Here is a 17623-nt window from a genome sequence, read left to right as displayed (position 1 = left end):
TTAACATTTTGCAAGACAAAAAGTGGCAAAGACAAAAAAAAGTTAGGAATAAGTAAATTAATTATTTTTATCCTGGGTGATTATGTTATTCTATTGACCTATAATTATGTATTTACTTTTTAAAATGTTATTTTTGTGATTTTTAATGTTGTAAAATTCTATTACTTACTTATCAAATAAGCAATATAATATAATATATATTGTATTTTTTAATCTGAAGTAATGTAATAGTCTGAGGTTTTAAATTTGAATCATTTGTTGTTTTTTCTTTGTTTGGGTTTTTTTTTTTATCTTGAATGATTATTTTATTACTTATTTAATGAATAATATAATATAATATAATATATAATATAATATAATATAATATAATATAATATAATATAATATAATATAATATAATATAATATAATATAATATAATATAATATAATATAATATAATATAATGTTGAAAATAAATAAAATATACGTTCAGACTGTCAGATTCGGTGTAGTGTCCCTTTAAGAGCACGCTGCAGAGTCACGTGTGACGGTGTCATGTGATCGATTGAATTGAGAGTCAAAAACAGCTTCTCACAGTCTTCTTTGTCACTGAATGTTTGCGAAGCGCCGTGAACTCGCCACATTTATGTTTACAGGTCGGACTCGTCGCGTCACACCTGCCAGGTGAGGAAAACACGTTTGTTTTTACCGCGAAGAAGAAAACGTTTCCGGTAAAAGTCATTCAAACCGGCTAGCTTTATTGTTAGCCACCTAGCATGCTAAGCTAACTTGTTTTGAGGAAAACAAACTGCTCCTCTGACGTTAGCTCGGTGATTTTGGAGAAAAGTTAGCCGTGTCAGGTTTTTATACATCAAGTACTTTATTTACTATAGTGCCGCTGAGTGTTTGTACACAGTTTTATGGTGAATAATTGTGTTTTTTGTTGTTTTTTAAGGTTGTAAGAGGAGTATGCAGCTCAGAGCTGAGTGTTAAAAACAGCTGAACTCATCCTGCCTGTCTACAGTCATCTGATAATTATGGTAAAGTCTCTTTATTCTGTCATTATTCACTAATTAACGTCCGTGGTCGAAAGTAAATAAGTACATTTACTCAAGTACTGCACTGAAGTTCAATTTTAAGACACTTTAGCAGTTAAATATTGGCTATTTGTCTGTTTTATACTATGACTGCTCTATAATTCAAAGGAAAAATATTGTAATTTTTTTATTTATTTGCTAACTAATGGCATTATAAGTACAAAAAATAAACAATATTGAATGTAATTTTACAACACTAAAAATCACAACAATACAAAATAAAAAATATATATAAATCAGTATATTAAGATAAACTAAACACCAGGGATAAAAAATAATGTAATCAAATTATTAAAACTTAAAACCAGAGACTGTAACAGTACTATAAGTAATAAAGTATAAAATACATGTTTAGTGATATTATATTATATTATATTATATTATGTTATATACCTCTTCTGCACTGCAATTCAGCAGGGAACTGCATTACATTTATTTGATAACTTAAATAACTTTTTACAACTCTACAATTAAATAGTAAACGTAACATAAAAGACCATACCAAATTAAATTATATAGTACAAAATATATGTATAATATTATATACTTTATACTTCTACTGCACTGCAATTAGAGGGAAATATTTGTACTTAAAAAAAACGATTTCTTAAAATTACTTTCCAAATTTAGATGAATAATATAAATTATATTCAATAAGTAGATATAATATATAATTATAGGTGTAAATAGGACTTGATTGATCCTAGGAGAAAAATTAGAAGCTATCAATGTATAATAAAATAAATAAATAAATGAATAGATATTAATGGTTGTTTTTTTTAACCACAAGAGTAAAATTTCTAACCCTTTAGGTACTGTGTAAATACAGTACAAACTTAATTTTGCTGTAATTTTTGCACACAATTGTTTAAATAATAGTTTTAAAAAATACTTCTGCACACTCTCTAGCTCTCTCTTTTTAAGCATTTCTGTCATGGAGAAATACTCCATTACCAAGTCATGCATGCAAAATTCACTTAAAGTCAAATCAGTAATAAGCACTAAAATGTACATTAAATATTAAAAGTAATGTGCAAGTGGTACTTTAATGGTGTCCTTTATCAAGATAGAGCTAATTTAAACTACGTCATACTTTTGGTGGTTAAATCTCTAACAATGGATCATATTTTCCTGTTTAAAAAGTGGAATAAAAGTGGAAATATTAAGTGGCATAAAATGGGAATAGCTAAAATAAAAGTACCCATGTATAAATAAACTCTTGCATGTATTGACAGTGTTTTTAGGGTTTTTTATGAGATGAAATGCAGAAGATTTGAGTGCCATACATTAAAAAAGGGACATGAACTTTACAGCAGGAATGTGGGTTTGTTTAGTGTTGAAATCAGTTTATCAGCAGGAATTCCTGCTGAGTTTCTGTACGTACGAACCTTTGTTAGTAAGGTGTTCACAGCCGGAAAGAAACTCAGAAACTGTGTAGATTAGATAGAATTTGTTGACAATAGTTAGAGATCTTTGTTGCTTCATGCTTCACTGCTGACAGCGCCTCATTTCTCTTCGCTCTCCTGTGTTCAGACACTGCAGATGGGGATCTTGTTTGTGGCTCTGCTGGGCCTGAGCTCAGCGCTGGTGTGTCCTGATGGCGGCATGTGTGAGGACAAAAACACCTGTTGCAAGAACACCGAGGGAGGATACGGATGCTGTCCGCTGCCGCACGTGAGTCACGGTTCTGACACGGGAGCCAGTTATTTAATTTAAAGTGTCGGTAGCTGCTCAGTAATGTTCTTGTTGCTGATGCAGTTAAATGTCTCTCTGCCATTTAAACAGGTTCAGAGAATAAGTACTATGATCTTCACCAAAATGTACCAATGCCACCATGCAAAAACACTCCATTACAAGGAAAAGTCTTAAATTTATTCAGCATATCTATGATTTAAGATTCCTATTGTCTGCACACAGTTCTCAAAATATAGGCGGTTATATCAGCAGCTTGCAACAAACAGTGCTAACTGCACAAATCAAACTGCCTGATTAATTTGGCTTTTAATTGAATTGTATTTATTTATTAATTTTATTTGCATATTTTAGTTTGTTTTACAGTTTTAGTACTTTCTTTATCATTTTATTATGTTTTACTTTGTGCTTTTATCCTTTAATTTACCTCTTTTTACAGTGATTTTACTTATTTACTAATGTAAAATAATTAAATTAACTGTTGGCAGCTGCTCAGCAATGTTCTTGTTGCCAGGTTCAGAGTACAAGTATTTTAGTCTTTACCAAAAAGTAGCAATACTGCTCTTCCATTATAAGTGAAAGTCTTGAATCCATTCAGAGCAAATCTATGATTTAAGATTAATTTTGTCTGCATATGGTTCCCTGCATAGAGGTGGATAAACCAGCAGCTTGCAGCAAAAAGTGCTAACAGCGTGAACGAGGTCCGTTTCACACAACACACGTCAGCAGCGTGTGAGCAGCGCCAAACGTGTTGGGGTTTTTTTCGGCGCCCATGTCAACAAGTTAGAGCATTCAAATTCAAATCGGCTTTATTGGCATGAATGTTTACGTCACATTGTTGCCAAAGCAAAACAATTTTAAATGAAGAAATAAATGACAGAAATACATATACGTACTATATACGTACTGTTTTAGTTACATGGAAACATTTAGCGTAGAGCTTGTTTCTCTTAGTTTATGACAACATTCAACATATTTTGCAGCTAAAACTGCACGCCGACTTTTCTCCGTACGTATATGAGGCAGTTTCTGAAGATCTGGAAAATGGATAAACTCAGGATATATGTCTTTTATTTTTTCAAAGAAATGTTCTCATAAATCGTCACAGTGTAGCAGGAAGTGAGACTCAGTCTGGACACGTCTCTGATGACAGAGTGGACACAGTCTGGCGTCCCTGCTCAGTCTGTTGTGTCTGTGACGGCCTGTTTCACTCCCTCTGGACATTATCAACGTTTTTCTTCCGTTCCCGCCTGAGCAGCACTTGTCACGTGCGTCTCAGCTTCGTGTCTGCCGCGGCACATCCAAAAAAACGGTGGCTTGCGTATTTTTTACACTCGCCGTTTGTTTGTCAGCAAAAATAGACAGTGAACTTGTTGTTTTGGTGATTACATTGACTCTATACCAGCTTTTACAGCAGTTTAAGTGTCAAACAGAGAACTTAAGGAGCGTTCACAGTGAACTCTGAGCTCATCCTACACGTCATTTTCTGCTGCTCGGTGTTTGCAGCGCGCTTCAGTAACTTTCGTCGTCCCTCATCATCACTTTTTTAATCCTCCTGCAGGCTGAGTGTTGTTCAGACCACCTCCACTGCTGCTACGAGGGGACGGTCTGCGATCTCGTCCACGCCAAATGTGTCAATAAGACAGTTTCGCTGCCCTGGATGAGACGAGTTCCCACCAAACAGGTCCTGCTCGTCCCTCAGGTCGGTCTCCTTCAAGTCAAAGACATGTCTTTTTTTTTTCAGAGTATTGCGTACAATCACGACATTTCCAGTGTTTTCCTGCTGCTTTAAAAAAATGTAGTAATACAATTTTGATACGCTGAAACAACCAGCATTTTTAAACCAGCATTTTGTCAATACTCCTCTTTTCGTTGTTGTTTTTTCCTTTTTTTAAACCATAAAATATATTTAGAAGAGCCAATAAAATAATATAAAGTAACATAAGATAAAATCTTTGTATATTTATATACATACGTACACTCCTACATGTGTACAAATACACGTGCATACATATGTTTACCCACATGTACATACATATACATATAAGCACACATAGACCCAAAAACACATACAACTACATGTTAAGGAAAATAAATGATTAAATTAAATAAATAAATAATACAAAGTAAGTAAGATAATAAAATAAGATTACAGATAATAAATTAAAAAAAATACAATTAATAAGGTATTTCCTGCATTAAAGTCTGCTTTGCCCAGAGAAAAAACTCTTGAAGTATTTAGGTGTATTTGTGTGAAGTATTTCGTCTCAAAGATGTGTCTTATCTTTGTTTGCGCCTCCTCAGAGCTCATTAGAAGTTTGATTAGCAGGAAATGTGTCGACCTTCAGTCTATGGGGCATGAAGTCATTGTTCCTCGACTTCCTGCAGACATGCAAATGTTCCTTGAGAAAAACACTGTTAGATCTGCTGCATTTGCACTTTTATTCTTATCTCTCGTAGCTTTTTTTCAATACAAAAATACACAATAAGCTCTCTTTTATTGAAGTGTACTTTTAGACCTTAACACGTGAAAATATTGGTACAAAGTGCAAATAAGACAACACATGGACATATCAGTAAAGAACTTCAGAAGTAAGACGGAAAAATCTGCAGAAAGAACCAAGAAAACAAACATGTTGTTTTTTCTGGAAAATCAAGTGAATTTTGACGTAATGACTGATTTTACACTAATTATCACTGTAGGAAAGAAAGCTAAAATCTGTTTCCACGGTAAACACATTTGCAGTCCTGCCTCTGACATGTTGTGTTTTCGTTTTTTCGTGTCATTGGTATGCGTGGGCTGTGATGTGTGACGGCTGCAGCTCGCGGAGACGGTAAAAGCAGTCATTTGTCCGGACCAGGAGTCCGAGTGTCCTGACGAAACCACTTGCTGCCAGCTTCGGGACGGCTCCTGGGGCTGCTGTCCATTAGCTAAGGTGATACACATGAACTCACCCTCACATACAAAAACACAAAAAACACTTCACACCCAGAGACACGTTACTTTCACGCTCTGCTGGTCACCGCTTCAGGCTGCCAGCTGCTCTGCTGGATAACAAACCGTTTTATCATCTAAGACCAATTCTGTGGTTCTCTTTTTTTCAGGTTTTAACTGTTTTAGATTTAATTTGTTTTCATGCTGAAGAGAAGTGTTTTATTTAATATTAAATGGGTTTATTTCCAATTTCTACAGTTTAATATCTGGTTATTCCTTTTCTGAGTCACGGTTTTGCTCGTCATGCATTTGAAATCCTCTCCCACTGTCAGCACTCAGGCAGATCATCTGTACGTTTCCATCAACTGCAGGAAACTGATGAGCGCTCCTGACTGTCTGAAATGATTTTCGTCTCCTTCTGCAGGCGGTGTGCTGTGAAGATAAACTCCACTGTTGCCCCGAGGGAACAAAGTGTGATCTGGCTCACTCAAAGTGTGTGTCTGCATCGCTCGAGTCTTTCCCCATGCTGCAGAAACTGCCCGCCAGGAGGAGGGAGGATAACGCAGGTGGGGAATTCCTCATGTAGATGCTCACGGACTCAAATCAGGCCAAAGGTCCACTTGAAAAACCAGTGTGAAAAAGAAGTATTTGAAATGGCAAAAACATTTTAAAAAGTCATTCAGATCTATCTTTCATACTACAATATATGCCAATGATCCTGGATAATGACTAATGATGTTTCTGTATATGCTGATGATACTGTACTAATAACTAAACACTAATAATGTTTCTGTGTGTTTCTTTATATGCTGATGATACTGTACTAATAACTTGACACTAATACGGTTTCTTTCTTCATGTTTGTGTAGCTCTTACAGCTAATTCAGTGACATGTCCTGGTGGACAAAGCAGCTGTCCAGATAGTTATACATGTTGCCTGCTATCCAGCGGAGACTACGGCTGCTGCCCTTACCCAGAGGTACAAAATGATTCTGTTGCAAATATAATAGACGATTTGTAGATTATCTGATTTGTTCATCCACAGAAAATTGAACGCAGAAAGTTTTGATACTTAGTCGTTTAAGTCATGCCAAATATTTCCCTGTATAATGGTACAGGGAAATAATGGTATTGATAAAATCAAATAATAAAATTAAAATTTGATGATAATAAAAAAAAAACAACTGCAAAAAAAATAACAATGAAAAACATTAAAAGAAATAATAATTAAACACATATTTTTAAAAAAAGATTATCAGTCTCATTAACTACTTATAACCAGTATCAGCCCTGAAAAAAAATTTGTCAACCCCTAGCTAAAATGGCAAGTTTTCACTCTTTTACTCACTCTGTATTTGATTTTTGGTTTTTGTGCAGGCCACGTGCTGCAGCGATCACCTCCACTGTTGCCCTAGCAACACCATATGTGACCTGGAGCATGGCGTCTGCAGGTCTGGTGAGACGAGCGTGTCGCTGCTGAAGAAGATCGCTGCTGTGCCCAATGACGGTAAGAACTTATCACCAAAAACAGATTAAACTGTGTGCAAACACAAAGTGCTGATCTGTGTTTTCTGTGTCTGTTCTGACTCCTCGTCTCGTCAGTTGTGTGTCCAGATAAAAAGGCAGCGTGTCCTGATCAGACCACCTGCTGCCAGATGAATAACAGCTCATACGGCTGCTGTCCGATGCCCGATGTGAGTAACCTGAAACTAACCTGTAAAAAAAGAGCAGACGTAACTCGCCAAACCAAACCAGAACCTGCAACACACAGTCTTCACCTCTCACTCGTTTTGTCGGGTTATTTGCAGGAGTTCACTTGATCCAAGTGAATGTTGTGTAGAAGTTGTTGTGAAAAACTGTTGGAAAAATGGAAGATGTCACCACGATAAAAGGAAATTTTAAATGTCTATTATTTTTTAAATATTTGAACTTTTATGAATTTGATAGAAGTAGTTGAAATAAATAACCATGAAGATTTTTTATAAGTAAATAATGTTGATTAAATAAAACAATAAAATTAAAATAAAATATTAATATTAATATAAAAAACAACTGCAAAGAGAGAAAAACAAAAGCAAAAATAAGCAAATGAAATATATTTTAAAAAGTAAAAACAATGAAAAAAAACAGTTCTGCATCAATCAACAGTGTCTACTCAAACTGTCAAACTTGAAGGCTCTCTCATAAATTTATCTTATTTCTCTTATAAATCTTGAAATCACAGCAGCTTTGAATATCAGATTGATTTAAACTGTTACAAGTTATATTCATTTCAAAGTAGTGCTTTAATTGGTCGTTAGAAAGTGTCAGCCAGTTTATATCAGGAGTGAAACTACTCATTTTTTCTCCAAAGGTGATTATTATCAGAAAAAAAAACCTTGAGATTTCTTGTTTTCGACAGGGTCCCAACATTTATAATAATCACCACAAAACATCAGAAGGATGATAACAGCGGTGCAGTTCATTATGATTTCTTTCATTTTTATTTTATTTTTGTTTTTTTGGTCAATACTTACATACTTGAATTAACTTTATAAAGACTGAAGCACTGACACAAACCTACAAACTTTCTGAGCCAATAATTCAGCCTTGATTAAGTCGCCCTCTTCTTTCCCTCCAGGCCGTCTGCTGCTCAGATCACGTCCACTGTTGTCCTGCAGGGACACAGTGTGACCTCTCCCACAGCGCCTGTGTGTCCACCCACGGAGAGACCGCCATGACCATGAAGATCCCCGCCGCTGTGACGGAGCTGGTGGCGGTGCAGAGCAAAGGTCAGCGTGAACGGCGTCACCATTGGGGGGAAATTTATCTTAGAGCAGAATTTGTGTTTGATTTGAATTTTTTTATCGTTAATATTTTAATGATACGGAATAATTTTTAGCACGCTGATGTAATGTGGAGCAGGAGCTGAACGTCGTCTATGTTTAAGGGAGAAATTTAGGGATTTTTCTTTTGTTTTAAGGGAAAGTTACACTCAGATTTTGAATTATAGACCTTAAAGGGGGATAAATTAAGGTCAGTGCATGTTTATGATTAGTCACAGTCTCTCCAGGGATTTTATTTTAAACAGTTATGTTGTTTTAAGACATGATGCTGTTTTATTTTTCCTGAAAAAAGGAGTAAATAATAATATCTTGATTTATATAGCACTTTTCAAAAGCAAGTAACAAAGTCATATATACAACAAAAGATTAACCTCATCTGGTCATATTAATTGCAATCAATTATAATTAAATGAATAATTATAAGGAATTATTATAAGTAAATAATAATGACAAAATAAAACAATAAAATTAAAATAAAGATTTAATAATAAAAAATGAAAACCAACTGCAAGTAAATAAGAGTTTAAAAAAATATTCAAATAAAATAAAGAAATAAATATACATTCAGAAGAAAAAGAGAGCTAGAGACCAAAAGCCAAGTTAAGTAAGTAAATTTTAAATTTATTATTAAATTTTTTAAAAAAAGTTTTAAATTCACCTTAATTTTTATTTTTAATTTTTTTTATTTGTTTATATAAAGTAAATACGCAGTGCATCAATGGCAAAACATTTTTAAAATACACAGGCTTTAGGAAAAAATCATTTCTTATCAACAATTCAAGGCGGACCTGTCACACAAAAAAAAACCTTAATAATATCTATTTTTTTAAATAATTTACATGTCTCTCAAGGCAATAAGGATATAAGAACTTTCTTTATTTCCAGGATTTGAAGTAGATCGTCAAATTTTTAACTAAAACGAAACAAAAATGTCATAGTTTATGTTAAACATTCAGTTCAAATTTTGGTTATTGTTAAATTAGTCCTAAATTTAATTCAGACCAGCATTAAAAATGTCTTAAATCTAACCTACCTTACGCTGAATGGACCCTGGCAATGTAGACATCAGGTTTTAGTGATAAAGAATGAATTTAATAAAAAGGATATCTCTTCTTCTCCTAAATAATCTCACAGGAATGCAGTGCTGCTTTAAATGAAGTTTTCTCACGTGTTCACTGATAATAACGTTTGTCTTTCAGTCGGCGCTGTTCCCTGTAACGACTCTGTGGCCTGCGCTGACGAAAACACCTGCTGCAAATCGTCACAGGGAGAATGGGCCTGTTGTCCGCTGCCTAAGGTACCGACATACTGATGAGTGTGAGTCACTCACGCTGACTGTCCAGCTGCACCGAGTTACTCAACGCACGATTCCTGAGATCAGGATTCATCTGGCGTCTGCACAGTTTTGATTTGTATCTGTCGGTGACGTCGACGGATGGACTTTCTAATCTCAGAAATGTGTTTTGTTGCGACACTTGTGTGTAGAAATACGAGTCAATATGATTAATGCAAACTGTATTTCAGTCTTGGCACGTCTTCCAGTTTCATAGTTTATCAATGGACGTCAGCTTGGAGGAGTTTTCCTGCACTGACTCACATTATAGTAGCTCTTAGATGATAAATGCATAACGCACATACTACAGCGTGTTTGTTTCTGCTCGCTGCAGGCCGTGTGCTGTGAGGACCACGTGCACTGCTGTCCCCACGGCACCATTTGTAACCTGGCGGCCTCCACGTGTGACGAGCCGTCAGGCATCAGCGTGATGCCCTGGCTCAGCAAAGTGCCCGCCTTCCCCTCGCTGACGGGAAACAGCAAGTGTGACAAATCTACGTCGTGTCCTGGAAAATCCACCTGCTGCAAGACGGCGAGTGGAGGCTGGGCCTGCTGTCCTCTGCCTCAGGTACACCTGACACCTGGGAGATGACGCTGTTCAGACCGGCAGAGTTTTCTTCAGTTTGTGGGAAGTTTTTAGTTTTTATGCATGTGTTCAATGACACAAAGAGACTCAGAAAAGACTTTGTACCTTTTAGAATGACAAAAATATGCAACATTTTAATATTCCATATTTAAAAAAATAAAAATAAATAAATAAAATAAAAAATATAATAATAATAATAATAATAATAATAATAATAATAATAATAATAAAATTATTATTATTGTTATTATAAAATAATATTTATCCATCTTTCACAGATAAATGCACTATATGATGTTGGATTCTAATTAATGCTTTTTAATTGTTTAAATTATAAGTAGTTATAGTTTTTGGACTGAAATTCACAATAGAATCAAAACACAGGCTGTTTTATGTCAATTGTAAACTCACACTAAAACTGATTTAAAAAACATGTAAAATAATTGAAAGTATAAATAATCGCACCACTTTAGGTTTAAGATACATATAAAGTTGGTGTACATGCATCCTCATGTTTTGATTTGTGAATAACACGTTTTAATTTAACACAGTGCTTTTCAAACTTTTAATGCCTTAAATTCCACTGATACTTATATCAGAGTAAACACAACTTTAACTTGTTTTTTTTTTTAGAAGCATGAAAAACAAAGCTGAAAGTAGGTATTCTGGTACTTCACAGGGTTTGGTTTCATGCTGCAGAGCTTCATGAAACTGTAAAAACATCCTGTATTCTGTGTTTCTGTCAGGCCGTGTGCTGCGATGACCACGTCCACTGCTGCCCTCACGGCACCGTCTGCAACCTGGAGGCCGAAACCTGTGACGACCCGTCGGGTTTCCTTCCCTCCGTCGGCTGGCTGCAGAAGGAGTCGGCTCTGACCTCGGAGGTGGAGGACGAGAAATGCGACAAGCAGACGATGTGTCCGGGAGGCACCACCTGCTGTAAGGGGGACTCTGGGCAGTGGGCCTGCTGCCCCCTGCCTCAGGTCAGCAGCTCCTCCTCCAGTGTGTTCAGTGTGTGAAGCCTCTGCAGGTCAGATGACGGTGTGTGTGTTTGGAAGTACAGATGGCCGAGGGTGTGTTTGTTCTGCTGAAGTGTCGGCTGTAATAGAGGAGTTCTTACAGGCTTAAAGTCCGGTCTGATAACTCACAGCAGGAGCAGTTTTACGCCTCAGATAGTCTTGAAACTCTCCTGGTTAAATCATGAGAACCAAAAAAATAAACAACTGTCTTAGACTGCATCCACACCAATATGTTTTACTTTAAAATGCATGATACGTCCACTGTACTCTGGTGTAGTGAAGCACTGTTAAACCACTGTTTGTTAATGCTAAACTTAATTTATGAAAAAGAACGGTAGATAAAGAAAAGTTGTTCCTGTTTTTATTGCAGCTCCTGTCATTAGTAAGAAATGGGCAGGTATTATAAGATCTTCTTCCTGCTCCTTTTTGTTCATGTATTGTGTAAAAGTGTTATGAGAAAGAAGTGTTGAATGGGTTTTTATTAAGTATGAGTGAATGAACTATAACAGAAACCTGTGAAAACGCTGCTGACTGTGTTGTAGTTTAAAAACTCTTTGTGTTGCGTGAAATCTCTTCCATCTGTAGAACTAAGAAAGTGACATTTACAGGGATTTTGCGGCGTTAACGATCCATTTTATTTTATTTTTTTTGCTTTCAGGCCGTGTGCTGCAGCGATCGTGAGCACTGCTGCCCTAAAGGCTACAAATGCAACGTGGCTGAACAGACATGTGACAAGCCTGGTGAACTCAGCCTGCCCTGGCTGCACAAGATCCCGGCCCTGCAGATGGAGGAGACCAGCCGGGCCGTTTCGGGTCCAACTCCGCCAGCCAGGAACATGTGTGACGCCCAAACCAGCTGTCCCAGAGATACGACCTGCTGCTTCATGGACAAGACCCAGAAATGGGGCTGCTGCCCTCTGCCGAAGGTACGAAGATGATGATTTAGACAGAATCAGTAAAAAAGTTAATTTACTGTGATTTTATTGATTATTTAGAGTAGTGGTGGCAACCAGTGTGATTTGAAAATATTATGAATGCATGAACTGGAGAGCTGTTAGTTTGTGTCCAGTTTACAGTGAATAAATGTTTACATTTACGGCACGGCCGTAACAGTTTAACTTTCTTTTGCTAACAATTCATGTGAAACTGTAGATAAAATGTCACGCTCCAGCGCGGACATGTCCGACAGTCTGCGCCAGTGTTATTTTTAAGCTGCAATATATCGTCCAGCTGTAGGGCCAGAGTCATGTTTGCTGTTTTTCAGGCGGTCTGTTGTGAAGATGGAAACCACTGCTGCCCCAGCGGTCACACCTGCGAGCCTCACCGCTCCTCTTGCTCAAAGGGCCCCCATGATGTCATACCGTGGTTCACAAAGCTGAGCGCTGTGACCGAGCAGGGCGCCGTGACCGACGTTAAATGTGACGACAAGAGCAGCTGCGCTACAGGGACGACCTGCTGTAAACTGCCGACGGGAGAGTGGGGCTGCTGCCCGCTGGTCAAGGTCTGTACGTCAGTGGTGCGGCACAGTGCATTCTGGGAGTTGTAGGATTTCAGCCTCTTGAGCCAAAGCAAATGCGCAGCCCTTTTTCTCTGTTTTCTGTCATCATTTAGCACTAATTTCCAAAGTATTTGTGTCTTTTTACTGCATAGACAGTTTTATGAAAAGTGCACCTCTCCAGCAGTGAAATACTTCTTTTAGATATTTTTCATTTAAGATAAAGAAGAATTGGCCCTTCCAATCCTACCAAGGTGTCAAAAAACATATCCATACTCGATAAATCGATTAGATTACTGCAACGCTCTTTTAACTGGCCTCCCGAAACCGTCAACAGAGAAACTTCAGCTTATTCAGAATTGCGCAGCTGGACTTTTAACCAAAACAGAGGGAGCATATTATCCTGGATTTTAGCTACACGCCACTGGCTCTCAGTATCTTTTAGATTCAGTCTGGCTTTTAGTGTAATTCTTGAAATTATTATTTAATACTGTACTGTAAAGCACCTTGAGCTGCATTCCTTGTATGAAAAGTGCTCTATAAATAAAGTTAATTATCATTATTTATTACTAATAATCTTTATTCTATGGGTAAATGCAGGTCTTTAAATGTTCACATCAGGTTTTAGACTCTTGTTGCGTCTCCTCTGCAGGCGGTTTGCTGTGCAGATCACGAGCACTGCTGTCCTCAGGGCTACACCTGCAACATGCAGACGGGAACATGCGAGAAGAAGAGCGGCGACGCACACATCCTCACCCTCCCTCAGACCAAAGTGGTACAGTCCGAGCCGAGAGACACAGAGGACGACACAGACGTACCATGTGACGGCACGGGGGACTTTCGCTGCCCCAAGCAGGACACGTGCTGTCAGGTCTCAGCGTCAGAGTGGGCCTGCTGCCCCTCGCCCAGGGTACGTCCACACTTTATTCACACGAATGTTTGTTTTCTTTCATGTTTTATAGTGAGACTTCCTCCAGCTCCGTCCACAGGAATGTGAATAATGTGATCATTGTGTCACATGATCCAAAGGGACTCTGCAGCGTCCCTGTTTTCAGCCACACTGAAGAAATAACCCCCCCAAAATTTGCAAGAAATTAGTGAGAAGCACAAGAAAATTACTTGAAAATTATTGCAAAACAGAAAAATAAAGAAAGAAAAGTAAAAGAAAAAAGACCAGGAAATTACCTGAAAAAAGTGCTAAAGTGTAACTTTGAATATGTGATTATGACAATTATAAATACAGTTTTCTGGACATTTTTCTTTAGCTTTTGAAAAAGAAAATAGAAAAAATTATAAAATAGAAGGCAATGAGCAACTGAAGAAGAAATTACCCCAAAAATTAGCAAGACATTAGTAAGTAGTACAAGAAAATTATTTGAAAATTATCACAAAATAAAGGAAAGTTTAAAAAAAAACAGATAAGGAAATAACCTGAAAAAAAGTCATTAAAAATTGTAATGATTCTGACAATAACTTTAAATATGTGATTATGATAATTATATATATAGTATTCTGGTCATTTTTCTCCAGCTTTTTGGGGAAAAAAGGAAAAATAGAATAATATACAAATAAAAAAAATTAAATTAAAAAATAGAAGAAGAGGAGTTCTATATTGTCACATGTACATTGTGCAGTGAAAATCTCAATCACGTTGCCTTGTTTTTCCCATGTTTTCGAAAGAAATCAAACCAGGTTGCTTCGGGTCCAAATGTTTAAATGCTTGAGAAAGAAATCTGCAGACAGCCCAAAAAAAGTGATGTCGATCCAGGCTTCAAAGGATTAATGTGACCTTATACTAAATAAATCTCAGTAATTAATCAGAAGTCTGCAGATTGGAGAAGCTCCTTTGGACTTGAAGGTGTGACGGAGGAAAAAAATATCAAGTGCACTTTCACGTCTTTATGTAAACCAGCAGGAATCAAATTTATCAGCATGTTAATCTAACTGGAGTTACGTTTTTTCCTGCCAGGCGGTCTGCTGCTCTGACTCGAAGCGCTGCTGTCCTGCAGGATTCTCCTGTGACCTGCAGGCTGGAGGCTGCACCCGCCACGCCCAGCTCACCTGGGACACTTTGACCGGGGACAGAAAGAAAGACTTTGTCCGACATGGACTCTAATCCCTTCACACAGGTGCACTGATCTTCTTCCATCCTTTTAACATCCATCTACAGCTCACGTTGTCTGTGGACAACACTTCCTGTTTGCTGTGTCGTTCACGGAGGTGTTTTCGGCAGGTGTGTGAGTGTCGTCGCGTTAATGTGTGGAGGAGACGAGGTGGCAGCGAAGTAATGAAGTAGAAGCACTTTGGTAGGAAGCTCATCAGGTGACGTCGCAGCCTCTCATTCACTGTTTTTATTTCGATGTGTGTTACCTTCAAAACGGCGTGCAGGAGTGTTTTCATGATCTGCATCAGGCAGAAAATTTCATCATCACGCTCATTTCAACATGCAGGAGATACTAACACGAGACGCTCAGTGACTCACTGTGTCCCCTAGTTTTCTTATTGTCAACAAATCTCATGAAGACATCAAAACCAGCAGTTTGTTAATCTGTCTCTTAATATTTTCTGACTTAATCCCAAACTCACTGAAAAATAGATCTTTAAAAATGCAATTTATGACTATTTTTTTATTGATTAATCGACCCTTTAATGTCTCGATTGATCATTTAGTCAGTAAAATGACAGGAGAGGGTGAAACATGCCCTGCTGTGCCCAAGGTGACGTCTTCAAATGGTATGTTTTACCTAAAGTCCAAAAATCAACTTATTCATTTTATTATCATGCATTACAAAATAACATTAAATTCTCACATTTAAGAAGCAAGAAACCAGCAAATATTTGACTTTTTGTGTTAAAAAATTACTAAAATGCTTTTGCATTATCAAAATAGTTGCTAATTGTTTTTTTTCATAAATAAATTAATTCTCTGTTTTGTTTTTTTTATGGAGTTTGTTGACAGTAAGAAAAATCTGGAATATCATCAGATTTATCCGTTAAACCCGCTCCGTTATTTTTGACTGTCCTGCGCAATTTCTCTATCAAAACGAGAAATTTCTGCCTTAAAATGGGCAGAAATTGCTAAAACCAGCTCGTCTTTGACTGACGGTGTTTTTAAGAATGATTATTTGACTCTTTATCAGCCCCGCTGGGTGAGAAAGCAGTGTTTCTTTGTTTGTTTCTTTACGGGCACAAGTTGTTGACTTGAATTAGTCGATTTAGTTTAATCTTTATTTTGTCTGATTTATTGAACGGCTGAGGATCAACAGTGACAAATGATTTAACGTGATAGTTTCTTAAAATTTTCAGCTTTAGTATTTTTTGCTGTATGTTGAATTAAATCACAATGACTGCTTCGCTCTGACTGACTGAGCGGACAAATGGCTACTGTGATTTCACGGGAAAAGTAGCGTCGATCACAGTGTTATTAACCCTTTGAAACCCGGATTGACATCACTTTTTTGTGCTGCGTTTAAACACCTTTTAGATCGATTTGATTTCTTTTGAAAACATGGGAAAAAGACAATGAGCAACTTTGCAAGAAATGTTCTGGAATTGAAAGACATCACTAAATTAAAAAAGCTATAATTATCATATATATTTAAAATGACGTTACAGACTATATATTTTTCATATTTTTAGAATATTTTCTTCAGGTCATTTACTTTTTTTTACTATTCTTTTTTTTCTATCATTATTTTTTTTTTCCCCATAAAACAGTTTTGCAACTTTTTATTAACTTCTTGCTAATTTTCGGGTTATTTCTTGTTAAATTGTTCATTTCTGTTCTCCTCCACATTTTAGAAAGAAGTCAAACCACTTTGCTCAAGTTTTAAAGGGTTATGAATAAAGTAATTTTTGGACAATTATGTGTAGATTTCTGTAAACGCAGCCAAGAAATAAGAACCAAGCATGTATAAATTATTAAGAGAAACAATCCAGGGCTCACTCCATCAGCAGACAATAAAAACTCTTTTTTTATTATAAAGATGAAGGTTTTTTGAGTTTGAACTGCCATTTTCATTAAAGCAGCTTTAGATTCATGTTCTAAACATTGTAAAATTGTAGAAATACTGCTCTGTAAATTATGTAATTGGAGTTTCAAGGTCATGGGGAAATTATAATGTAATCAAATCCACTTCTTTGTGAATACAAACTGGACCCAGATTGGAAACAAATAGCCAAAACACATACACACCATTGTTACTTTTAGATACTTGTTTTATCCTGCTGTGATTTTTACATTTTTTTGCCTTTCGAGGAAGATTTTCAGAGAGAGGAGGGGTTAAAGATTGAAATAAAGTTCTTCAAAATATCCCTCTGGTTGATGTGATAATTAAGCACGCTGAGGTCATCCTTCAGGTTTAATCAGGTGGCAGGATGTACACACACACGCACACACACACACACACAAGCCCACACACTTCCTCTGGCCTTTTCTCTCCGTATCCTCTTACCCCCGCCCCCGTCTCCATCCTCCGACTCATCAGAAAGTTGTTGTGACGACGAGTAAATACAAGATAGACGAGTCTGTGTGTGTGTGTGTGCGTGCGTGCGTGCGTGCGTGTGTGTGTGTGTGTGTGCCAGTTTGCTGCAGCTTTATTTGATCCTCTGCCCTCTGGTGGTCAGAAACAAACACGGTGGCTCTTCAGCTCGAGTTGAAAA

The 17623-nt window shown here is 36.9% G+C and overlaps 1 protein-coding gene across 1 annotated transcript; it reads left to right on the top strand.

The window, feature by feature from the left end:
- Positions 1-532: 532 nt before the first annotated feature.
- On the top strand, positions 533-17273 carry grnb (granulin b). The gene is made up of 17 exons (XM_042508551.2): positions 533-664; positions 936-1020; positions 2611-2751; positions 4331-4471; positions 5592-5705; positions 6129-6270; positions 6574-6683; positions 7082-7211; positions 7307-7398; positions 8325-8475; positions 9729-9826; positions 10197-10430; positions 11195-11431; positions 12126-12392; positions 12731-12967; positions 13614-13871; positions 14931-17273. Exons 2-17 carry the CDS (start codon positions 1018-1020, stop codon positions 15075-15077), a joined length of 2502 nt encoding a protein of 833 aa, XP_042364485.2. The 5' UTR covers positions 533-664; positions 936-1017; the 3' UTR covers positions 15078-17273.
- The last annotated feature ends 350 nt before the right edge of the window (positions 17274-17623 follow it).

Source organism: Plectropomus leopardus, chromosome 19 (assembly GCF_026936395.1).
Source record: "Plectropomus leopardus strain MGB_pleo_1.0 chromosome 19, ASM2693639v1, whole genome shotgun sequence".
In the NCBI taxonomy this organism is placed as follows: Eukaryota; Metazoa; Chordata; class Actinopteri; order Perciformes; family Serranidae; genus Plectropomus; species Plectropomus leopardus.
This window is presented reverse-complemented; position numbering and strand designations above follow the sequence as displayed.